Source organism: Leopardus geoffroyi, chromosome A2 (genome assembly GCF_018350155.1).
Source record: "Leopardus geoffroyi isolate Oge1 chromosome A2, O.geoffroyi_Oge1_pat1.0, whole genome shotgun sequence".
Taxonomy (NCBI): Eukaryota; Metazoa; Chordata; class Mammalia; order Carnivora; family Felidae; genus Leopardus; species Leopardus geoffroyi.
The window spans coordinates 128134388-128160354 of record NC_059331.1 but is presented as its reverse complement, the minus strand read 5'-3'; the positions used below and the strand labels follow the sequence as shown (position 1 = coordinate 128160354).

Genomic DNA, 25967 nt, shown 5'->3' with positions numbered 1-25967 from the left:
TGTCAGCATAGAGTCCAATGCAGCGCTTGAATTCACGAACCGTGAGATCATGACCTGAGCCGAGGTCAGGCGCTTAACCAACTGAGCCACCCAGGCACCCCTCAATTTTTAAAATAGAAATGAGGCTATTCATATTTTCTTTTGGTCATGTGTTTGTTTTGGAAAGATCTGTTTTTCAAAGGTTTTGTCCATTTCATCTAAGTTGTCAAATGTTTTGTTCATAACACCCTTTTATTATCTTTTTGATGTTTGTAGGATTTGTAATGATATCTAACCCTTTTTTTATTCCTGTTATTGATTGACCCCTGCATTAAGTAACATCTTTAACCCCCTTTACATGTGGGAAAATGAGCCCCAGTGGTGACTTACATAACTTGCTGGCTCAAGATGGTATGATTTGTTATTAACCTCTGATTTGCAGTGCACTGTGTTTTTCTGTATATGTGTTTACCTGAAATATCTCACAAAATTTTATTTGACAAGCAGTCAAAACTATAGCTGGGATGAAAAGTAATATGAAGGAAAATTCATGCCATGTAAGTCTTGGATAACTGTTGGCTAGAACAATTCAGTATAGCTATCAAAAATACTTGGAAATATTTCAGACCTAGAATTGAAAAACTAAAGATAACAGTTGCTATAAGTTGCAGAATTTTAAAGATAACTTTTCTTTTGGAAAGTAATCATTTGGTGATGGACTGCTTAGCATTGGTCTATAGTCATTATGATTCTAGTACTATCATGATGGTAGATGGCTATCTCAATTTTTTCCCTCTCCATATAAGCACGTCATACTCCCATCAAGAAATAGCAGATAGAACCTATTCCTTACCTTCCCTTGAATCTGCGATGGCCTTAGTGACTTGCTTAATGAATAAAATGTGACAGATGCAATGTTATGGGACTTGCACAGCTAGGGCATAAAAAGCCTTACAGCTTCTGCTTGGGCCTCTTACAACACTTTGTCTTGGGGAAACCGGTTACAACATAGGAAGTCAGAGTATCCTGATCTCACCACATTCTAGAAGCTATATGAAGGTACTTCAGTTAATAGTCTGAGCTTAGAGTTCTGGCCATACCCACCAAGGCACCAGACATGTAAGTGAATCCACCTTGAACCCTCCAGACTGGCCCATCTGCCAGCTGAATGCCACCAAGTAACTTCAGTCAATGCCATATGGAACAGAAGAAACCAAGCTATGCCCGAATACCTGACCCATGAAATTTTGAAATGTAATAAAATGCTTATTGTTCTAAACCACTAAGGCTTAGGACTGTTACACAGAGGATAACCAGAACAATGACTATTATGTAAATGATGGAAAACATCCCTAACATTTAGCTTTATAAAGACTTATGTGAGACTCCTGATTAGTTGAAAGAGAACCTAGAAAAATACCATCAAATCTGACATGCTAAGTGGTATATCCTAGACAACTTTGTTCTCCTCCACAGAACTAAGATGACAATACAGTTTCTAAAATTTATAACAGTTCTTGCCAACACAGTTATTTCAATTTAATATTATTGACTATTTCTGGTCTTCAGCCAGTAAAGACTTGTTTTTAGGGGCAGCTAGGTGACTCAGCCACTTGAGTTTCAGACTCTTGATTTCGGCTCACGTCATGATCTCGAGGTTAGTGGGTTTGAGCCCGCATCAGGCTCCATGCTGACAGGGCTTGGGATTGTCTCTATCTCCTCTCTCTCTGCCTCCCCACCCCACCATGCTCACTCTCACTCTCTCTCTCTCTCTCTCTCTCTCTCTCTCTCTCTCTCTCCTTCTCTCTCTCTCTCTCTCAAAATAAATAAACTTAAAAAAGAAAAAAATAAAAAGACTTGAAGGGCACCTGGGTGGCTCAGTCGGTTAAGCATCCTTTTGATTTCGGCTCAGTTCATCATCTCCCAGTTCATGAGATCGAGCCTCACATGGGGCTCTACACTGACAGCATAGAACCTGCTTGGAATTCTCTCTGTTCCTCTCTCTCTGCCCTTCTGCATGCACATGTACACATGCTCGCTCGCTCTCTCTAAATAAATATATTTTTAAACTTGTTTTTATGTTTAAGATATTATAATGAACAAGACTTTCTGATTATTGGTTGTCATCTTGGAGAGAAAATAAAAACATCTTCATGTGTAAGGATATATTCGAGTTGTAAGGCTTGAGCTTTTAGATTTTGGCTCTAAACATACTGGACTAGCTCATATTTCATGATGCTTTGAAACAAATCTCTGTGAATGAATGGATCTGTAATAGAGGATTTGCTTTCTGAGATAATTATCTCTTCCTGGAGTGTTAAAAAGCTTTATGTTGGATATCCATGGTGTCTCATGCAACTTAAGATTAGTCTGTGCTTTGCAGCCCCTTTAGCCAATAAGATCATAAACAATATAACAAAGGTTAACATATAAAAAGCAATGACTGCTAAATTTAACCAAATATCTAGTGCTTTTTAAACAACATCCTGGATCATAAATTACTTTTAGTAAAAGCCTCATACCTAATTTGGCTTGGTGAGAATTTAATTGGAAAGTGTATATAAAGTAATTCAGTGTGTCTGTCCTGAGTTTTTAATCCTTCTTTTTATTCTTTAATGAAGAATAATTATATAGCAACAGAAAACACAGTCAGTATCTAAAGTCATTGATTCCTTCTTGGCTCAACCAGGAATCATTCTCATTAAACAAACAAAAATACATGTGGAGAAATAGTTATCATTAAAGAGTCCTTTCCTTGAGGCATATTAAAAATCATTATAAGCCTTCAATGAATGCCACGTTTCTATATAGCTCTTTTTATGCAGCTTTAAAGTGCTACTATCACAATTGTTCAGATCTGAAGAAAATAAGAGAAGGTGAACTGGCTCACATGCCCCCTGAAAGGAAACAGCTGAATGACTGAAATTTCCAGCCTTGTTTTTAGCTCATTAGGCAATTGTTAAAGTGTTTTTCCATTGCCATAACAAAAGTAATTAAATCCAGGACAGACTTTTTAAAGAAAATGACTTGTAAACACTAAATCATATCTATCCCAAAGCCCAATGGCTTCATTAGTTCATAATAGTCACCATAGAATACATCCATTTCTCAGGATACACAAAGGCCCATATCAATAGTCAAGTGGCTTGTATTTGACAACTGTTGTTGGCAAATGAGTAGAAAAGCTATCTTATCACTTAAGGCTAGTAAAATATAGATATACTTTACTTACTGAGCAGACCAAATTGTTTCATGGCTTATGATTACATTGTAATGCAATAAAAGCCATAATAAAAGCTGTTACTTCTGGTTATTTATGTATATATAAAAAGGTACATTATGGATTATTCCTGTGCATTGTGGAAGCTATTGCTCCCTCACGCACCCTGGAGGATTCATTAATTCATTTGTTCCTTTATCAACATTTAATGAGCATGTATTGCTAAAAACTGTTCTATATTCTGAGTTTGCAACAATAAACAAACCAGAAAAAAAAATTCCTGTTATCTTGAGGCTGACATTCAATCTAAAGAGAGAAAATTAACTTAAAATTTCAAATAAATGAATTATATAATGCCAGAGAGTAAGAAATAGTGTGAAGAAAAATAAAGCAAGGTATGGAATAGAATGTAAAAGGAGTACATTGTTGATGAGATGATCAGTGAAGGTCTTTCTGGAGAGGGGACACTTCTTTTTTTAGATATTTGTGTGTTTTGTTTTGTTTTGTTTTGTTTTGTTTTGTTTTGTATGGAAGTAAGCTCTGTGCCCAATGTGAAGCTCAAACATACAACCCCAGAGATCAAGAGTCACATGCTCTACCGACTGAGTCAGCCAGGTGCCCTGAGGTGACACTTTAGACGAAATGTAAATGAAATAAAGGGGAAAACTCTGGGAATATCTGGGGAAAGAGTGTTTCAGGCAGGAACAGCAGGTGTAAAATCCTGAGGCTGGAACTTGATTGGTAAATTCAAGGAATAGCAAGACCTGTGAGGTTGAAGTGACCTAGGGAATGATCGCCATGATGCTTGAGAAATGCCCAGTAGCTTTGGATTTTACTGTGTGATAAGAAGCCATTAAAAAGTTTTGAGCAGAGAAATAAAAGATTCCTTTAACTGCTACATAAATGACAACATAGTGGCAAATGAGAAAACCCTGAGAGCAATCAAGAACCTGCAGGAGGCTATGGCAAAAGAAGATGGTGCCTTGGATAAAGGTGTGTTCTAGATGTTTTCTGTTTGCTTCTCCAGATTCACTTTCCATCCTGCACCATGGTGTTTTGTGCCCTAGGAGGCTGGTTTGATTCAGCCAGTGAGGGACACTGGCAGAAATTGGAGAGCAAGAAGAGAGTGAGGAGGGTTATTTATTGTCCTGATTCACTTCCTGCAGGGTCACAGGAATTGATGTGTGCCTCTATCCATAGCTCCTCCTAGGCAACCCTCTTCAAATGCCTTTGCTTTCTAGGTTCTATAACGTCTAACATTCACCCCTTTAACCTATGCTAATGAGGGCTCTGCAAGGTTGCTAACCCTGAGATTTCATACTATCTCTTGTTGAGTTTTCTAACTCAATTTATACCTTTAAATAGTGCCTTTCATACACCCTCCCCAAATTACTGTGCTTTAATGAGCGACCTGTTTCTTGCTGGGCCGTGATGGCACACAGTGATAATGATGATAAGAAGTACTTGGATTTGGGATATATTTTGATAGGATCTGCTTAAAGATTGGTTGTGTGCATACAACTTGAGATATGAAGAAGGGATACAACTTGCTTTTTTACCCTTAATAATATGGAGGTTTTCTTCCAAGTCAAAACATAGACTTCTGTTTTCAGTTAATTCACACAATTCCATAACATGAATATGCCATGGCTTATTAGTTAATCACTCCACTTGAAGACCTTTAGTTCCTTTCTGGCTTTTTGCTAATATAATGCTGCAGTATACTCTTGCACTATACATCCTGTATCTTTGTGCATTGTGGATTTCTTGAGGACATATTTATAGAAGTAGAATTACTATACCAAAAGATAGGTACCTTTAAAACTTCTATAAATATTTCCAAATTGCTCTCCCAAAAAGCAATATTAATATGCCCTTCCAACAACAGTGACTTTTACCCTCACAATGAAGAAATATTATTAAACTTTAAAAAATCTTCTGATAAAAATGTTATTTGCTTTTCTCTGAATGCTAGTGATATTGAGCATCTTTCCATGATAGTTGGCCATTGTTTGATGAGGAATATGATTACACATAGATTCAAGATAGCTCCCACAAAATACTTAATTACAAAGAGAAAAAAAGGAACTTCACAGTGGAGAAATCTGGCAAACACTACCTTAATTAAGTGACCAAAGTGACTGTCATCAGTAATGGTGATGTGGTTTTAAGTGTTGGGGTTCAGAGCTGACAGCCAAGAGAGAATTCTTGAGACATCTTTGTTACAAAAAGGTGATTTTATTAAAGCATGGGGACAGGACCCTTGGGCAGAAAGTGCTACACTAGGGTTGTGAGGGGTGACTGATTATATACCTGATTATACAGTTGGGGGAAGTAAAGATAAGGGGAAGTTTTCAAAAGGACTTTCATATGCCAAAGACTCACAGGATCCTGAGGGTTGTGCTAAGATTTCGTTTTGTCCTTAGCAAAGTGTCAGCATCAAGGCAGCTAAGGTCCCAAAGGAAGGTTGCTCTGCCTGTTTCAAGGACTTGTCAGTAGGTTGTAGGCAGTAAGGTAATTTAATTTTTCATTTGCCTTTGTTTCCCACATCAATGGGACAAGTCAAAATTGTAGACCACCTCATGGTAATGAGATATAATAAGAAACAATGTGGTACTGTTATGCCCAGAATTTGTGATCCCCAAAGACCACCAGGGAGCCGAGTCCGATGCAAAAGCAAAGAGCCTTTATTCGAGCTACCTCGAGTTCAATCCCCTACCTGCACCGACACAGCGGTGAGATGCCCGGGAGAGATAGCGAGTTTCAAAAGCACAAAGGTTTTATTGGGGTCTAGGGGCAGTTGGTGACGGAATGGCTGTGGCCTCAGCCGATTGGCTGGAGAAGGGTCGTGGCCTTGGCCGATTGGCTGGGGAAGGGTCGGAGTCCTGTTATGCAGGTCGCCGGGCGTGTTTTGATTGGGAAGTTTGAACGGGTCAGTGGGAGGTTACTCAAGGGGAGGAGGCGTGGTCTGAGGTTTCTGCGATTTTTCTCGGAAAGGGGGCAAGTCGGGGACGTAGTCACTCAAGGTGGAGGACACAGAACAAGATGGAGTCAGCGGCGTAGGTCCGCCCTTTCAGTACCTGGGTGAGTCAATCGGTTAAGCTAAGTGTCCAACTCTTGGTTTCAGCTCAGGTCATGATCTCACAGGTTCGGGTTTGTGAGACCAAACCTGGTGTCGGGCTCCTCACTGTCAGCTTGGGATTCTCTCTCTCCGTCTCTCTCTCCATCTCTCCCTCTCTCCCTCTCTCTCTGCCCCTCCCTGGTACATGCACTCTCTCTCTCAAAATAAATAAACCTTAAGAAAAAAAAAAAAGAAAGAAAGCAGCAGCATTTCTGTGATATTACTACCAAAGATACATAATCTGAATCTAATCATGAGGCAAACCCAAACTAAGAGACAAACTACAAAACACGTGTTTGTATTAAGGTCGTGTAAAATAAGGAATGACCAAAGAACTATTCCAGAGTGAAGGAGACAGAAGCAGTGGGGTCTTTGGATTAGATAGTCATGAATAACTTCCTGATTTTTAAGCTTGTATAATCATTTATAGGAGAAACAGACCTTGTTGATGAGTAATTCTCACTAAAACATTAGGAAGTGATATGGCAACAGGTCAGTAACTTGTCCTGAAATTGTTCAGGAAAAAGAAGTTACTTATATTTTATTTGTAATTTTTCTTAAAGCTTGAGATTATTAAAACAACAACCAACTTTTTCACATCAGAAATCACAATACATATTCCTCAGGAATACTTCTCTACTTGGCATCCAACGGACACCATGTATTTATTCTTGTGACAGAGAGGATAAATCTTAACTTGCTTTCTCTTCCCTGGATTGTTTTTTTTTTTCTGATACAGGTTTCAGCAGTGATAAATCATATCATAGTGGTTAGAGAAATATCTCATCACACTATCTACAAGTTAGAAAAATAAAGGTTCTGAGAGCTATTCAAAGGCTGTGTCATTGGAGAGAAAGACTTAAGTAAGGTACTGGCTTGCTTCTCATAAACTCTAGCCTTTTCAGGATTTCAAATGTAGGGGAGTTTCCTGAAACCCTGTCTTTTTTTATTTTTTTATTTTTTTAATGTTTTATTTTATTATTTTTGAGAGACACAGTGTGAGTAGGGGAGGGGTAGAGAGAGCCAGAGACACAGAATCTGAAATAGCCTCCAGGTTCTGAGCTGTCAGTTTAGATGGTTAAAAGACTGAGCTACCCCAGCCCGGAAACCCTGTCTTAAAAGCATTCAAATGTTTTGCTAATTGGCAAGCATTCAAAACAAAATGAAACAAAAACAGGTTACCAAAATCCCAATCCTCTACAAAAACAATGGTGTTTTGTTTGTGCTCTATACATTATTTCTAAGAATTAACTTAATTTGGGATCAAAAAATTAGTTGCAACAAACCATTATTAAAATAAAGTACTAAAACCTCTAAATATGAACTAACTAAAAAAAAAATTTGCTTTCAGAATTATTTTTGCTCTTATAGCTAGAGATATATTTTAACAGTATCTTCTCAACCAACCTGCTACAAAAAAAACACAAAGTTTTTATGAAATAGTTTTTTTTAAGAAAAACAATCTTTTGTGTAGGGTTCTGAAAATGCTAAAAGTTTATTTTTCTTAATTTTCTCTTCTCCCCAACCTCCTTTTTTTTTTTTTTTTTTTTAAGTAAATTAAGCTTAAAACTCAAGTAAACAAGCTTTGAAAAGCAGATACAATTGGTTACTTTGGGCTGCCATCTAGTGTTAAAGAAAATATTTACATTTTTATATTGACAGTGGTTTCAATATGACAAAAGGTGAAAGCAAATACTATCATTAAAATATTAAAAAAAATTTTTTTAATGTTTGTTTATTTTTGAGAAAGAGAGAGACAGGGTGTGAGCAGGGGAGAGGAGAGAGACCGGGAGGGAGACACAGAATTCAAAGTAGGCTCCAGGTTCTGAGCTGTCAGCACAGAGCCAGTCGCTGGGCTTGACCTCAGGAACTGCGAGATCATGGCCTGAGTCCCAAGTTGGATACTTAATTGACTGAGCCACCCAGGCAGCCCCTTTTTTTTAAAGTTTATTTATTTTTGAGGGGGGAGGGGCAGAGAGGAAGACGCTAAAAATTTTTTTTTATTTGTTTTAATGTTTATTCATTTTTGAGAGAGAGAGACAGCACAAGTGGGGGAGGGACAGAGGGAGACAGAGAGACAGAATCTGAAGTAGGCTCCAGGTTCCAAGCTATCAGCACAAAGCCTGACGTAGGGCTCAAACTCACAAACCATGAGATCATGATCTGAGCCAAAGTTGAACACCCAACCGATTGAGGCACCCAGGTGCTCCCAGGATAAAAGATTTTTTAAATAAAAATTAAGTATATTTGAAGTATATAACATGTTGATTTGATACACATATACATAGTGCAAGATTACTACAGTTAAGCCAGTTAACATATCTCCTCACATAGTTACCACATTTGTGAGGAGTGCACTTGAAATCTACTCTTTTAACATATTTCCAGTGTTCAAAACAAAATCAAATATAGTCATGCCTTTACATTAGATCTCTAAACTTATCCTATATAACTACAAATTTGTACCTTTTGACCCACATCTCCCCATTTCCCCACCAACCACCATTCTACTCTCTACTTCTATAACTTTTACTTTTTTTTTTCTTTTTTTAACTTCACACACATTTGACCCTTGAACAATACAGGGGTTGGTGCATTAAATGCATGTATAATTTTTAACTCCCCCAAAACTTAATACTTAAAGTCTGCTGTAGACTTGGAAGCTGATGAGGCCACATAAGGCAAGCTGACCCCCACCCCCCAAATCACCTTCCCCCAGGTGGGATATGTGTGACATTCCTCAGGCACTCCTGGCTACCGAAGAACAAAGGAAAGGAGAAAACAAATGGTCAACTGATAGAGATCACAGTCATGCAAGGTATGAGTGTCCTTGTAAATTACAAGAAAAAGGCAGTCTTATCAATAGCCGAATCTCCAGGAACTCCCCACTGTCTTACTGATAATGCTTTGCTAGAGGGAAAAACAGCCATAGCTTGACAATAGTAACCCAGTAATACTTGAATCCTCTTTAGCATATGGAAATCCCATTAGGAAACTTCCTCTTGACTTTATCTCCCCCAACTCCATGTGTATAACCAGTCACTCTTCACAATCCCAGTGCCTGTCTTTCTGTCCACAGGCCCTGTCCCCTGGGCTTTAATAAAATCACCTTTTTTGCACCAAAGACATCGCAAGAATTTTTTCTTGGCCATCAACTCTGGACCCCCATTACTCTAAAATCCCATCAGAAGCCTCACCAATAAAAAAAAAAGTTGATTAACACATATTTTGTATGTTACCTGTTTTATATATGTATTCCTACAAAAAGTAAGCTAGAGAAAAGAAAATGTTAAGAAAATCATAAGGAAGAGAAAATACATTTACAAAACTGTACTATATTTATTGAAAAAAATCTGTGCATAAGTGGACATACCCAGTTCAAATTCACGTTCAAGGGTCAACTGTACATATCTTTTTTATCCATTTATCTGTTGATAGGCACCTGTGTTGTTTCCATATCTTGGCTATTGTGAATAATGCTGCAATGAATATGGGAGTACAGATATCTCTTTGAGATCTTGTTTTCAACTTCTTTGGATATATGCCCAGAAATTGGATTGCTGGAACGTATGATAGTTCTATTTTTAATTTTTTGAGGAACCTTTGTACTTTTTTCCATAGTGGCTCTACCAATCCACATTCCAGCAACAGTGCACATAGGTTATCTTTTCTCCACATCCTTACCAACATTTATTATCTCTTGTGTTTTTGGTGACAGCAATTCTAACAGTGCGAAGTAATATCTCATTTTGTGGTTCTGCTTTGCATTTCCCTGAAGATTAGTGACCCTGAGCATCTTTTCATGTACCAGTTGGCCATTTGTAAGTCTTAATTAGAAAAACATCAATTCAGTTCCTCTGCCCATTTTTAATCAGATTGGGGGTGGGGGTTGCTATTGAATTACGTGTTCTTTATGTATTTCGGATTTCAATCCCTTATTGGCTATTTGATTGCAAATATTTTCTTTCATTTGACAGGTTGCTGTTTCATTTTGTTGATGGTTACATTCACAGTAAAGATGCCTTTTAATTTGATGTAGTCCCACTTTTTAATTTTTGCATTTGTTACCTTTACTTTTGGTTTCAAATCGAAAAAAAAAAATCATTGCCAAGACCAGTGTGAAGGAGCTTACTTCCTATGTTTTCCTCCAGGAGTTTTATGGTTTCATATCTTAAATTTAAGTCTAATCCATTTTAAGCTGATTTTTGCACCTGGCATAAGATAAGAGTCCCATTTCATTATGTTGCATGTGGTGGTCCAGTTTTCCCAACCATTTACTGGAGATTGTCCTTTCCCCATTGTATATTCTTGGCTCCTTTGCCATAAAGTAATTGATTATAAATGCATTAGTTTATTTCTGGGCTCTATTCTCCATTGATCTATGGGTCTGTTTTTAAGCCAGTATTATGCTGTTTTGATTACTATAGCTTTGGAATATAATTTGAAATCAGGAAGAGTGATGCCTCCAGCTTGGTTCTTCTTTCTCAATATTGCTTGGGCTTTTGGGGATCTCTTGTAGTTGCATACAAATTTTAGGATTTTTTTTTTCTATTTCTGTGACAAATGCCATTGGAGTTTTGATTTTGCATTGAATCAGTAGATTGCTTTTGGTGGTATGGACATTTTAACAATAATAATTCTTCCAGTCCATGAGCATGGAATATCTCTCCGTGCATCTTCCTTAGTTTCTTTTATTAATGTCTTAGAGTTTTCTTTGTACAGCTCTTTTACCTCTTGGTTAAATTTATTTCTAAGTATTTTATTCTTTTTCATGTAATTGTAAATGTGATTGTTGTCTTAATTTCTTTTTCTGATAGCTTGTTGATAGTAGATAGTAATGCAACTGATTTTTGACTATTGATTTTGTATTTTGTAACTACTGATTTCCTTTATTATAACAGTTTTTGGGGGGAGTCTTTAGGGTTTTCTTTTTTGGCATTATCCAAGCAAATCCACCATCACTGTGCCCTGTTACCATAGGGCTTTTGTTACCAACTATCTCCAAAGTGCTATAACCAGCCCCTATTACAAAGAGAATTTCCTGTTCCTGTCACCCCCAAAAGGTGTGAGAGTCCTCAGTCCATGCCTCGTCTTATTAGAGGTTACGTGAGCAAAATCTGCATAATCTAATAAATGGCAATTTCGCAGTTTCACCTCACTGACCTTCCACTCAAGAGTTGATGACTGAGAATGTCTTGGCTCAGTGCCCTCCTTCACAACCCCTTTATTAGCTTAGGAAAGCAATTTTACTGGCAGCCCCAATGAGGAGGATTAGAGGAGGATTTACTTATTTTCACCACTTGTTGAATCATTCCACACAAAGATTACAGGCAAAATAGTTTCTTTCTACCTAATCTATGTCAGGTTAAGGAGGAAAGGGACCCAAAGACCTTTTCAGAGGAAAAATAAGAAATGAACAAAGGCTGAGTAGAGAGCTTTTCTTGACGGATGCCAGAAACAATCTTTCTGTCGGTGTCTCAAAAATTGTCATTATCCCTGGGTTTACAATCTGGTAGATATTGACCATGAGCCAATTTGAGAGTCGTGAGTTCCCTCAAAGGGAAGTGCCTTTGTCTTATCAAAAAAGAAAATACACATATATATTTTCTTAAAAGTTACATTTACTCTTTTAATCACTGCAGAAATGAAAGAAATAGTTTAGAATTGAATCAACCTGAGGTTTAAGTATTCCTGAAATACAAGAATATTTTTTCTGTTCATAATGTCATAATTGATAAATCCGCCTTTTAAATTGACTCTGTGCTGGCTCAGTTGGTCTCAATGATTGCAGACCCCAAACCTTACTTTTTATTGCAAATATTTGGTAACACTTTTACCATTTTAAAACAAAATTCACAGATAATATAACCCTCTTACAGTGTTAAATATATAATGTTCTAACTGTAACAAATGAATAACGAAGAAGACAGTTATTTGTAATAAAGTAGTATATATATATATATATATATATATTTAATATATTTCAATGTGTAAATGCTCAGACATGATCACCAAAGGAGACAAAAGCAGGCAGTTTGATGTTGGCACCTATTTCTAGAACACAACAGCTACAAATATTGTTTGCAAGTTTGTTCTGTTGTATTTTAATGCCATAGATGGTGTCACCATTGATAATGTGATTTTCCAAAGGAATGAACAACTCTTGGTAAAGTTCTGAGGAAAACATAATAAAATCTTTCCTCAATATCCATACCATGGTAGCTACGTTTCTGGAAAATTCAGAAAATTAAAACTATACCTAAAAACACTCTGCGTTTATGAAAATAGAATAAAACCTAACTGCCCTAATTATTATTTACATATGTTTCACTTCATAAATGTCTGGAAGAGCATTCAAATACACAGTGAGACCTGGTAATTATTTATTATGCAGACAGTTGTGTGCAAGGCAAAATGTCTCTGACCCCAGCCACAATTGCCAGTAGTATACTCTTATGATTTGGATATTCAAAAATGGCCAGAGAGGCCAGTAATGCCCCCACTCCTGCATGAGATTCATTTTCATAGTAATGAGAAACAGCAAACAGACAAATTGAAAATGTCCACTTATTTTCTAAATATTGATGATTAAGTTATTTTATGTTATGGAATATTGCATTTCTATATTTTGGGTAATATTTCATAGAGGTCCACAGAAATAGGCCCTTTATTATGATATATAATAATATAGGGAAAAGCATAATGTCTGAGCTTAACATATTAAAAACCTGGAAGAGGTTATAACACATTTATTTTACAAGCTAGCAGATATTATGATAGTAAGACATAGATATATAAGAAAAGAAATTTGATGTAATTTCTGTAAATAACTGTTTGGAAATTTTAATGTTTTACTATTTGTATTATTCTATGCTATTTATTTTTGTTATATTTTACTAATTATTTTCCTACAAATTTTATGGATGTAACAGATTTTCTTAAAACTTTTGTAGATCTTAGAAATTTCCTTACAACTTTTATGAGTCATGAGAAGGAAAAAAAACTAAGAAAAAATGGTAAAAGAAGGCAAATAAGAAATAAAGGAAATATAACCTTAAAAAAAAAAAAAAGAACAGATAAAAGAAATTTCAAAACAGGAAAATTTTGGTAACAAGTCATCGATACAGCATGTTGCTGCTTTGTCTTCCTCAAAATTATTTTCTATGACTTAGTAATTTTAGTGATCATAGAAACTCACAGGGATATTTCTTATTCATCTGATAAATTTGTGGATCCATAGAGTATAACAAATTAAGAGAAATCTTTAAATTCTGAACATTTATTTTGCTGGGAAAAAAAACCTTACCTTAATTCATTCCATTCTTTTATCCCTAGCACCAATCACTTTAGGTTTTCTGAAGCATTAAAAATGAAACTGCGTCAGTTCCTTGGAGAGTTTCAAAATTATAAAACTTTGGGAAAAATAGTAGAAATATGAGCAAGAAGGGAAAAAAACCCACAAACCTATGTATCAACTTAGCAGCCTAATCTCATAGTCTAAATTAATTTTTCCTTTTTTTTTTTTTTAAGTTTATTTATTTATTTTGAGAGAGCATGAGCTGGGGAGAGGCAGAGAGAGAGAGAGAGAGAGAGAGGATCCCAAATAAGTTCCATGCTGTGAACGTGGAGTCTGAACATGGAGTCTGGCTTGAACTCAGGAACCATGGGATCAGGACCCGAGCCAAAGTCAAGAGTCAGACAAGGGCCAACTTAACCTTCTGAGCCACCCAGGTGCCCCTTAAATTAATTTTTATTTAGATTTCTCAAAAGGTCTTTTTTAAGAATATTGTTTTTGTTTAAAGACTTGTAACTTTAAGGGTAGAAGGGAACTCTAAAATGTATAACATTCTGTTTCCAAGGAAAATCTAAATTAACTGTGGCTCAAGACATCTAGAGTTATTTTCAAAAAGCATAAAGGGAAAAAAAATTAATCATTTCCTTAGGAACTCATTTTAATGCTTACCAGCATATTGGTGAGGAATATTATTTAACTTATAGTTTCACCCTCATTTATATATGTTTAGTAAACTTTTTAATGATTTTTGGATTTATTGAGGATGTTGATCCCATGTTCTTAAACTTGACTTTTTAAAGGACAAATCTAGATAGCCTTGTTACCGCAGAAGGCTGCAAGGAGTTCTGTTTCTCTTTATTGCTAGATAAGTGACTTCCTACCAAAGTTATGATAATCTAGAAAAATGTCTTACTGCTCTCCACCCTTATCTGTTATTTGTCAGGGTGGGAATTGAATGGACATCTTATCTGGTTAACCAAGTAGAGTTTGTGCCTTTGGGGCTGATTCATTGCCAGGATTAATTTACCTAAGGTTAAGTGGAATGAAAAGAACTAGAGGGCTAAATCTGTCCAAAGCTTGAAAAAGACCATGTTTCAAACTGATGAAACCAAAATAAGCTGGTGAAACTCAGAAACCATTAAACCCATGGTACCTACATGGGCCAAGTAGACATTTTATACTGGAAAATAATGCTGTAGTGCAGCTCCAAGAGGACTGAACATCACTCGTCTTTCTATAGACATCATTTAGAGATGGCAGGGATTAAGTAAGAACTGGAATGAATGCTCTGACATTTTATAGTCTTTTTGTTTGGCTGCATCAAGGCATGGTTTTAATCAAGTAAGGAAATAACGCTTTCTGCCTCTCTGTGCCCATTTTTACTCCCAACATAAAGGGATTCTGAATACTGTGGTTTGTGGCTAGCGGCACAAAAAGCAATTCCATAGGTCAATTATCTTTTGTTTACAATGGCTTCCCCCAAGAACAAAGAGCAGCAAATCAAAGCAGCTAATTGCTGTTACGCTCAAGAAGATTTCATTATAAAATGCAACAGTGTTGTTACAGTCACTTGACTGTGCCACCACATATAAGTAATAGATCCTAAAGAACTGGTAGGGAAGGAAGCAAACAAGGATGACTCCTATAAAAAAAAGGTTTTTCAGCTGGGCCCAGAACTCCTGGTGGGACAACAAGGAGTGGCGTAGCTTCCGCACCATTGACATAATGATGAAGATCTGGAAGACCAAGAGAATCACTGCAATGGCTATAACAATAGTGACTATCATATAGTTGATAACTTGCACATGGGCACGAGCAAGTTCTTTGTGGAATTTAAAACAGTGTTTCTCATCATACGTCTCAGAATTTCCATACTGAGAAACAACCAGGGGTACCACAATGACAATCACCAGCAGCCACATGCCAGTACTGGCCGCCACAGCATGCAGTTTTCTGTAGAATTCCACTTTGTCCTTGCGCTTGAAGAAGATGAGGTACCTGATGACCAGGATCACCACATAGAACAGGAATGTGAGGTACATGTGGATGTGTAGCATGGCGCTCACAAATTTGCAGAAGGGCAACCCAAATGTCCAGATGTGCTTGATGAGATATGTCAAGCGAAAAGGCACTGTCGCCAAGAAAACACTGTGGACCACCACCAGGTTAACGACTGCTGTGGTAGTCACTGACCGCGTGTTCATTTTCACCAGCAGGAACAAAATAGAGATGATGCCCATCAGTCCTCCAAAGAGCACTATGAAGTAGAGCCTGGTTAAATGGGGTGTCAATATAGGACTGCAGGAAGAACTGTTTTGGTCAGCCATATTTCAGAAGTCGCCTAGAAGAGACAAAACACCAATATAACTGACAAAACTTCCAGAGCTTTGTTCATATCTCCTTCCTAGCATTGGCAATATGACTTTGTCACTTATCTGTGTATATGATATAAACTTTATGTACCTTAAGAATAAAGACTATGTCATATGCCTATCTGTATACTTGAGACTGAAAACATAGTTAAGTCATTGATTGTTAAGCTTTAATAGGTTAAAGACTTCATCGAGAGGCCCCCAGAGACATGTATGTATGTACATAGTCAAAACAGTTTGCATAAAACTGGATTGCAGACCATCTGAAGCTGACACATGGATACTATTACTGTAACAGCCAGTGGGGAAAAATTATAGCATGGAAGGAAAGTTGAGTAGATGCATTAAGTGTACAAAATATTTCTCTTTTAAGTATGATTCTAATTCTCTAATTCCTTCCAACTCATCAGCAAATGATGCAAGAGTACTCATAATTCATTAGGATGCTAAATAGTTTGGCCAAGGAAAATCAACTACATCGAAGCAGCAATAAACAATAGGAGTGTATATGTGAATTTCTCACCATAGTTATGTTGTAATCTAGCAGTGAGGCCTTGGCTAAATTCTCATGGGTCCCACTGAAAACACAGCATATCTCCCAATTCTCCCATTCCCACACCTTCAAATTCGTGGAAGAACCACTATCACTTTTCCTCTGAAAAGATCCTTTCCCTAAATAGTCTTAGTCCCTTCTAACCCATTATCCACATTCTAATTTATTATTTATTAAATGAAAGAGTTAGTAATCCTTTAGTTACACTAAGTCATTTCTTTTCTTAAATTCCTTCAGTGGCTTCCCATTTCTTTCAGAGTAAAAAAATCCTGGGGCTCCTGGGTGACTCAGGTCATGATCCCAGGGTAATGGGATCCAACCCTCCATCAGGCTCTGTGCTAACAGTGTAGAGCCCGCTTGGGATTCTCTCCCTCTTTCTCTGCCACCACCCCCCTCTGCTTGTGCATGCATATTCTCTCTCTCTCTCTCTCTCTCTCTCTCTCTCTCGGAATAAGTAAACATTTTTTAAAAAATCCTTCCATGTCTGCAATGTTCTGGGTCATGGCAAAATTTGATCCCTTGAGACCAGATTTTAAAAATGATCTAGAGGTGAAATTGACAGAATTTAATGGATTGTATATAGGGAAATGAAGGGGGGGGGGAAGTATCTCAGTCACTCCCAGATTTCTAACTTGAACAATTGTGTGATTAGAGATCTGTTTACTGACACCAGGGAGACTGAGGATCATATCTGAGGAAGAGCAGTAATTGAATTATACGCTTAGTACCTGATCTTTGTAACACATTTGCAGTTATTCTTACTCACTTCACGAATGTCTCTTCATATAATCAAAATTACCCAGCAGTTAAAATGAACCACTGATGAATTACAAAAACATTGTACTGGTGTACATGTAAATCATATATTCTCAGAAGTCCATTCTTAAGGTGTGAAAAAAATCTTTCCATGTATGAAACACAAATATACATAGGTACACAAATGGACAAGAGTATATCTATGGCATGAAAACTTCATAAAGAGGGGAGAAACAATTAGGTAACAAATGGCTAAAAATGTTCTTTAAGGGGGAGATAATTTTAAAAGTTAAAGAAACACTGTACTAAATAAAAGATGGCAGCCACAAAAGACTACATATTGTACATTTTTTTTTCTAGAAAATCAAAATTAATGAGGCAAAAGGTGAGTGTAGTCCAGGACACAGGTAACAGGGGTAGGATTGGCTTCAAAGGGGTCTGGGAGAGTTTATGCAGAGATGGAATGTTTTATATCATGTTGGTTACAATTCTAGTTATTTGTCAAAGCTGAACAAAATGCACACTTAAAGTTGGTGAATTTCCTGACATATAACTTATACCTTAATAAAACTAATTTAAAAAATAATAATAATAACCTGACCCCAGGAAACCTCTGCTTTTGTGGGCATGGAATAGAATTTCCATGTGACCCACTTAAAAGATTCTTTCATGTTATATTTGTTCTATATGCTGTGTAATCTTTGTATTTCCCTTTTATTCTTCCCTTTGAAAAGTAGTTCCTTCAAGTAAACATTTAATTATATTGTGTTTGTATCTGAATTAATGGTAAATGTGTCACTGTAAGTTCTGTCCATCATTTTCTTTAGCTATTGAACTAGAATCTGGACTGATTTCTGAGAGAAGAAAGTATAATCAGTCTTATTTGAGTCATTTGTCTCAAATACTCCTTCTTTCTTATGTATAAACTGCTATGATCTCTGTTCCCTAGTTCCCAGACATTACAAGATACTGTGTAAAGTATTACAGAGTAGACACCTGCTTTTTTTTTTTTTTTTAATGTTCATTTATTTTTGAGAGAGACAGAGCACTAGCAGGGGAGGGGCAGAGAGAGAGGGAATCACAGAATCTGAAGCAGGCTCCAGGCTCTGATCTGTTAGCACAGTGCCCAATGTGGGACTTGAACCCACAAACTGTGAGATCATGACCTGAGCTGAAGTTGGACACTTGACCAACTGAGCCACCCAAGAGCCCCTAGACACCTGCTTGCACCAGCTAAAGTGGATTTTGTTGTCTTCAGTTAACAACCCTGGCAAAGCTGATCAATTCCTATTTCTCCTTTAAGAATCCGCTGAAGCAGGGGGACCCCTGTGTGGCCCATTTGGTTGAGCGGTTGAGCCTCTGACTTTGGCTTAGGTCATGATCTTGCGTTTGTGGGTTCAAGACCCACATCAGGCTCTGTGCTCAGAGCCTGGAGTCTCTTTGGATTCTGTGTCTCCCTCTCTCTCTTCCCCTCCCCTGCTCATGCTCTATCTCTCTCTGTCTCTCAAAAAATAAAATAAAACATTAAAAAAATATTTAAAAAAAAGAATCCACAGAAGCAGGGTGTCCTTCAGGAAGCCTTTGATAATCTCCATTTGCAATTCAGATAGTGTGCCATTCCTCTTTGGCCCCATGGAAAATGCACCATGCTTGCTTCTATTATGGCATTTATGACATAGACCATAATTCTCAGTTACGCTGCCTCCAAACAAGACTAACTATAGAAGAATCATGTTTTCCTTTTATCCACAGAAACTAATGAATTTTTAAAATGAATGTAAATATCGTTATTGAAAACTAACATGCATATATAGTAGAGTGCTCAGCTGTATGTATATAGCTCAATGAATTTTAAGAGTAAACATAGCCTCACCAAAGGTAACCTCTATCTTCATAACTAACACCATAGAGTAGGTCTATCAACTTTGAATTTTATATGAGTTTAATGTCCTTTGTGTGTATCTAGCTTCATTCACTCAACATTATGCTTTGAGATTCATTCATGTGTATAGTTTTAGTTCACTCTTTTTTGGGTATATTAGATTATTGTATGAATATGTCACAGCTATATTTTTGATGGATAATAGTATTATTTCCAGTTATAAGGCTATTATAGATAATGTTACTCTGAACATTCTTATAAATATCTTTTGTAAAAATAAGTATGTATTCTGTTGGAAATTTACCTAGGTGTGGATTTGATGGATCAGAGGGTATACCTATTTTCCTGGGGTCAAAGTCTTTACACCTGGAAATTATACAAATGTCTTTATTTACCTAGTTGATTGTCTAATATAATATGAACTGTTGTTAAAGAGTGCAGGGGGTGCCTGGCTGGCTCAGTCTGTTGGGTTTTGACTTCGGCTCAGGTCATGATCTCGTGGTTTGTGAGTTCGAGCCACACGTCGGGCTCTGTGCTGACAGCTCAGAGCCTGTAGCCTGCTTCAGATTCTGTCTCCCCTCTTTCTGCCTCTCCCATGCTCATGCTCTGTCTTTCTCTGTCTCTCAATAATAAATAAACATTAAACAAACAAACAAAAAAAGAGTGCAGCCGATCTCTTTAAGACCTGAAAGAAGGTGGAGCATTTGAGTGGCTCAGTCAGTTGGCCTCAAGTCATGATCTCATGATTCGTGGGTTCAAGCCCCACATCGGGCTTTTTGCAGACAGTGCAGAGCCTGCTTCAGATTCTCTATTTCCCTCTCTTTCTGCACTACTCTGCCCATGTGCTTGTTCTCTCTCTCTCTCTCTCTCAAAAATAATTTTTCTTTTTTTTTTAAAAAAGGACCTGAAAGATGGTAAGGGATATAGTTGCACTTCCATGGAGATAATCCATTACTAGTACAAGGAGTCAGGAAATTGCTTTAAACAACATCTATAACATTTATTTGCTGATGCTATTTAGATATCTCATCCATATATCTTCATCGTTTTTCCTCTTCTCGAAATATTCTATCCTATTTAATCCCCTTTGTGTATCCTTGAGATCTAAACTCAGGTTCCATTTCCTTCAGGACTCCTTCCTGCCCCTTAGACATTTCAGCTGCTTTCTCAAAATGCTTTACTTAGGTGCCTCATTCCTTTCTTCACTGCTTTATTAATTCCTAGTTTAATTCTTTATTTTAGTCATTTGTGTACTTGTTTTAGACACTGGATTTCTTTCAGAAGTAACATTTTTTTAATAGTAGGCACGAGTTGTTAACTGAATGAGTGAAATAATGGTAAAAGACTGCTTTGACTTTATTAAACATATTCTTTAAATTTTTTTTTTTCAACGTTTATTTATTTTTGGGACAGAGAGAGAGACAGAGCATGAACGGGGGAGAGGCAGAGAGAGAGGGAGACACAGAATCGGAAACAGGCTCCAGGCTCTGAGCCATCAGCCCAGAGCCTGACGCGGGGCTCGAACTCACGGACCGCGAGATCGTGACCTGGCTGAAGTCGGACGCTTAACCGACTGCGCCACCCAGGCGCCCCGGTATTAGGGATTAAACATATTCTTGATAGGGCTCCATTTGGATCTAATCCAGTAACTAATGTCAAGATCCCAGAAATAAACTATAGACCCAGAGCAAACTCTCCTAAGGGAGTAAGATTGTCTCCCTGTTTCTCCATGAACCACCTTGCCTTGGCAGGGATCTCTTCTTTATCTGTGATTGAACCCTGATGCTCAGCAAGAAGCCTGGCCTCAAGCCAGTCTCCCTCTGCCCTCTTTCATTCCCCTCTTTAAAATCCTTCTTCGTTCCTTTTAGTGAAAAGAATGAAGTATGACATCTACCATACCATAAAACCTTTTGCAATCTGACCCCAACTTATGTTTCAAGGTGAACCTCCTGTTATGACCTTCTCCCTACCCCTGTTTCCTCATCCTGTGCCTTGGACTTACAGACCTTCATGCCATTCTTAGAATGTTCTCTTTTAAACCTCCAGGTCATTTCTTCTCTCCACAGACCCCAAACATACAGCTGAACACTGGACACTGAAGTCTAGGTTGTATGATAAACGGTTTTATATCTCTTATTTAAAAACTTCCCCTGGCCTCCCGTTGTCTCTTGGAGGTGTATAAACTTCTTAGCATGCCATGCTAGATCCCTGCCACTGGCCTTTTATCATTCTGTACCTAGCTTCTCTGCCACTAGAGCACCAGGATTCCCCTGCTCTGCCTGAAATATTTCTTCATTGTTCTGTTTTGACCTCAACCCACGCATAGCAGAACTCCTGGGTTTACCCTGTGGTTTGGCTGGGGGCTGTTTCCTTGTGTCTTGGCATTTCCCTTCCCACATACTTGCTTGGGCCTCATTGGTCATTGCCCAAGGCTCGAGGACTACTTTAATATCAAAAGCGAGACATGGAAGTGGCCTCTGTGGCTATTTTATAAGGAATCCATGGTAGAGCCAACATCAGAGACCAATCTCAAAGTGAGAGTCCTAAAAAATTGTTAGAGTCCTACAAAATGGCATTAATTAGTCCACATCCTCATGAGTACATAGACATCAGGTCCCAGATCCCCTTCTTTCTAAACAGAAAAGCAGCTATAATCAACTTGGGATTTTCCATTTCATTTAAGGGACTCCCTGCCACAGTCTATAGATTAAGTAATAGCATCGCATCAATGTTTCTTATGTATATATAGTACATAGTGAAGATTCTGAGGTGAATAAAACACACCTCTGCATTTAAATCTCTTTCTATCTGATAGGGGAGAAGATGTACATAAATTATTTATAACACCTACAGGTATATTTAAAAATGCACCAATAATTCAGAAAGGGGAGTGATTAACACAGTGGAGACAGAATGTAGTGGCAATAGAGTAGTTCTTGGGCACAGGTGTACAACAGATGCTGCATCTTGAAGGTTGTTTTGAAGTTCCAGAAGCAGAGAAGAGGTAGAGCACTCCAGGTGTAGACAAGAGGCTGATAAAAAGCATGGATCCATGTTCAGAGAATTACCTGTAGTTTGATGTGCCTGGAACATTAGGCAAATAAGCAGAATACAGGCAAATGTCTGTAGATGACACTTGTCATCATGTTGCCCTCATGTTGCCACTCTGAGGATTTCCTATTTTATCCTGAAAATTATGAGAGATGTAAATTTTAAAATGTAAAATGCCATTTAATATTTCAATTCCAAAAGCTGGGTTTTGGCAACAGAATGGAGAAAAGATTGAAGTGGGGCAAGACAAAAAGAGTGATACCATTAGGAGGCTATTATGCTGATCAAGTTTAAATATCATAAAGATTGGTGCAAGTTGGTACCGCCTAGGGGAGTTTTGGGGAATTTTTTGCACCCAGACTAAACAGAATTGAAGACTCTGGGGTTGGAGAAGAGTTTGTGTGCTTCAGGTATGTCCGTTAGCAAATAGTGACATCTTCATATCAAATCAATGATAAAAGGACAGGAATAGTCACTGAATATTTTAAGAGAACAAATGCCGTATTAAAAAGTCATTAAACCCCTCAGGCAAAGAACTGAGAGTCTAGTTAGTATTCTGAAAGAGAAAAGAGGAAAAAGTAACTTTAAATGTAATTAATACTGTCAAAGAGAAGAGAATGATGTGAAATTCAATTATAGTTGTTATTGAATAAAAGATGTACTGAACCAACACAATTAGTGAGCTTGTAAGAATGTTCAGAAGGATTCCCACAGCTGGAACAACAACAAAAAGCCTAAGAGATAGGAGATGTAAAAGAAATTCTAAGAGGGGTGCCTGGGTGGCTCAGTCGGTTCAGCATCCAACTCTTGATTTTGGCTGGAGTTGTGATCCCAGGGTTGTGGGATTGAGCCCCATGTTGGGCTCCGTGCTGTGTGTGGAACCTCCTTCAGCTTCTCTCTCTTTCTCTCTCTCTCTCTTTCCTGCTCCTCTCCCTGCCTCATTCTCTCTCTCTCTCTCTCTCTCTCTCTCTCTCTCTTAAAAAAAAAAAAAAAAAAAAAAAAGAATCTAAGAAACACCTAGGGCAAATTTAGAAGTTCCAACATCATCTGGAAATAGCAGAATGGAATGAAACATTCAGATAAAGAGTCGAAGAACATTCCTTACACGTAAAAAAAGATGATATCTTTATGTTGAAGGATCTAACCAGTGCTTAGCTGAATTAATAGAAAAGACTCACATTAGGCACATCAGGATGGAATTTCAGATCACAGAAGACAAACTCACATATCCACTTGGATGTCTAACAAACATTACAAATTTAGTATATCTAAAGCTGAACTACTGTGCTCTTCCTCCCCATCTCCCAAACACACATACACCATTCTTCCTGATACCCTCCCAGGCTCAGGTAATAGCAACTACATTCTCCAGTTGCTTGAGTAAAAAACCTGAAAGTCATCCTTGATTCTTCTTTTTCTCCCCAAATTCACCTACACTCCTTAACCAACCCTAATCCTTCCTCCTTAAAAATAATCTACTGGACCAGATGTTTTTCTATAAAGGACATTACTGAGACAATTGGCAAAACATGAACAGTCTCTAGATTAAATAATAGCATTGCATCAATGTTTTTTTCTTGACTTTGATCATTCTATGTCATATAAGAGTATGTCATGTTCTTAGAAAATATACACTATATATCATAAAGACATCATGTCTTCAACTTACTCTTAAATCAAAAAATCATAATAATAAATATATATGTATCTATATATGTATATATATACATACACATACATGCATGCATAGATACATATATATAAATTGAAAACCAAATGTGATAATTATTACAATTGGGGAATCTGTGTGAAGGGTATATTGGAGTCCTTTGTACCATTCTTATGCTTTTAACAGGTATAAACAAAATTATTTCTGGGGCACCTGCGTGGCTCAGTTGGTTAAGCATCCGACTTCAGCTCAGGTCATAATCTCACAGTTTGTGAGTTCGAGCCTGGCATCAGGCTCTGTGCTGACAGCTCAGAGCCTGGAGCCTGCTTCAGATTCCGTCTCTCCCTCTCTCTCCCTGACCCTCATCCACTCACACTCTGTCTCTGTCTCTCTCTCTCTCAAGAATAAATAAACATTAAAAAAATTTTTTTTAATTATTTCTAAGTTAAGGGCACCTGGCTGGCTCAGTTGGTGGAGCATGTGACTCTTGATCTTGGAGGTTGTGAGTTCAAGCCCCATGTTGTGTGTAGAGATTACTTAAAAATAAACTCCTAAAACTTTATTTCTAAGTTAAAATTATGAAAAGTAGAATCTAAAATATGTCTACTCTTCACCACGTACATTGCTGTAACTGTGATTCAAGTTGCATCATCTTTCCCTAGGAATATTAGACAAACCCATAAATTCTCCTTTCTTTGACTCTTGTCTCCCTTGTTGTCTATTCTCAACTCAGCAACCAGCATGCTCTTTCAATGCCATTCTTCTTATCACAATTTTCTAATGGCTTCTTATTTCACTCAGACTCAAATCAAAATTTCGAAAATGGTCTATTAGGCCCTACAGAATTTAACCCCACATCCCCCACATTCTCACTTTGATCTTATCTCCTACAACTATCACTTTCATTGGTATATTCCAACTAGGCATAATAACTCCTTGCTTTTTCTCAAACTTCCCTGGAATGTTCTCACCTCAGGGCCTTTGCACATGGAAGTTTCCTCCTCAGGAGTATTCTTCCCAGATATCTGCACAGCTTGATCTGTCCTTTACCCCCTTCATGTCTCTGGCCAAAGGTCATCTCAGTAATTCACTTCCTCGCTTTCATATTTAGTATGTCAATACTCCACTTTCACACAGCATACCTCATCTCCTTTTTCTACTTTATCATTCTCCACAGCATTTATCACTGACCCACCATATGTTTTGTTTGTTTGTTTGTTTGTCTTCTTGTTGCCTCCACTAGAATCAAGTCCTTGAGGACAAAGAATTCTGTTTTTTTTCACTTTTTTACCTCTAGCATCTGTAATAGCGCTTTGTGCCTAGTAGCTTCTTCATAAATAATTATTGAATGAATGGAACCAAACATCCTAAAAGTTCCCATAGAGAAAAAAAAAAAAAACACAGATAATCTATAAAAGAATTAGAAACAAACCAGCATTAGACTTCTGACATATTAAATGCTGGGGGAAAAGAATCTGAATGGTTTTGAAAGATGATTTTGAATTTAGAATTCTGCTTGCAACCAAACCCGCATTCAGAAGAGTAGAAAAGCATTTCCTGATACATGAACACTCAGAAAGTTTACCTCTCTCAGATCTTTCCTGAATTATTAATGTAAATTCCAGCAAAATGAGAAAGGATGTATGGGATACCAAAAATAGAATAGTGAACCAAAATATAAGTGAAACACAGTGAAATCTATAATGTTACCACACAAAACTAAAATATGGTTTCAGCGTGGTGGGGGTGGTGAAAATAAAAAGGAAAAGTTCTACGTTAAGATTTTTGTTTTATTGGGGAAGGGATTAAAGGTAGTATTTAATTGCAGAGAATCCAAAAACTATGAGTTTAAACTTTTGATGAAATTTAAGAATGGTCAACTTGGTGAATAGATGTTGGTATGCCTTACAAATTATAAGGAAAAATGAAATACAGTAAAGCCAATAAATCTAAGCAAAGGAAGGGAGGGGAAACAATAAAACAGAAAACAAACAAGAAAAAATGGTAAGTAGACAAATTTAAAAAGGAGAAAATTAGCGCAGACACATCTGAAATCACTATATTGTTCCT

At 37.3% G+C, this 25967-nt stretch overlaps 2 protein-coding genes across 6 annotated transcripts in view; one reads left to right on the top strand and one right to left on the bottom strand.

Annotated features, from left to right (window-relative positions):
* The window catches only part of ELMO1 (engulfment and cell motility 1), a 734972-nt gene that overhangs the window by 15329 nt on the left and 693676 nt on the right, over positions 1-25967 (top strand). The gene's annotated exons all lie outside the window — the stretch shown is intronic.
* The window catches only part of GPR141 (G protein-coupled receptor 141), a 44451-nt gene continuing 32067 nt past the window's right edge, over positions 13584-25967 (bottom strand). The window contains exon 2 of the mRNA XM_045495337.1: positions 13584-15955. Within this exon, the coding sequence (XP_045351293.1) occupies positions 15036-15941 (906 nt within the window). The 5' untranslated portion in view covers positions 15942-15955 and the 3' untranslated portion in view covers positions 13584-15035. The remainder of the gene's footprint in view (positions 15956-25967) is intronic.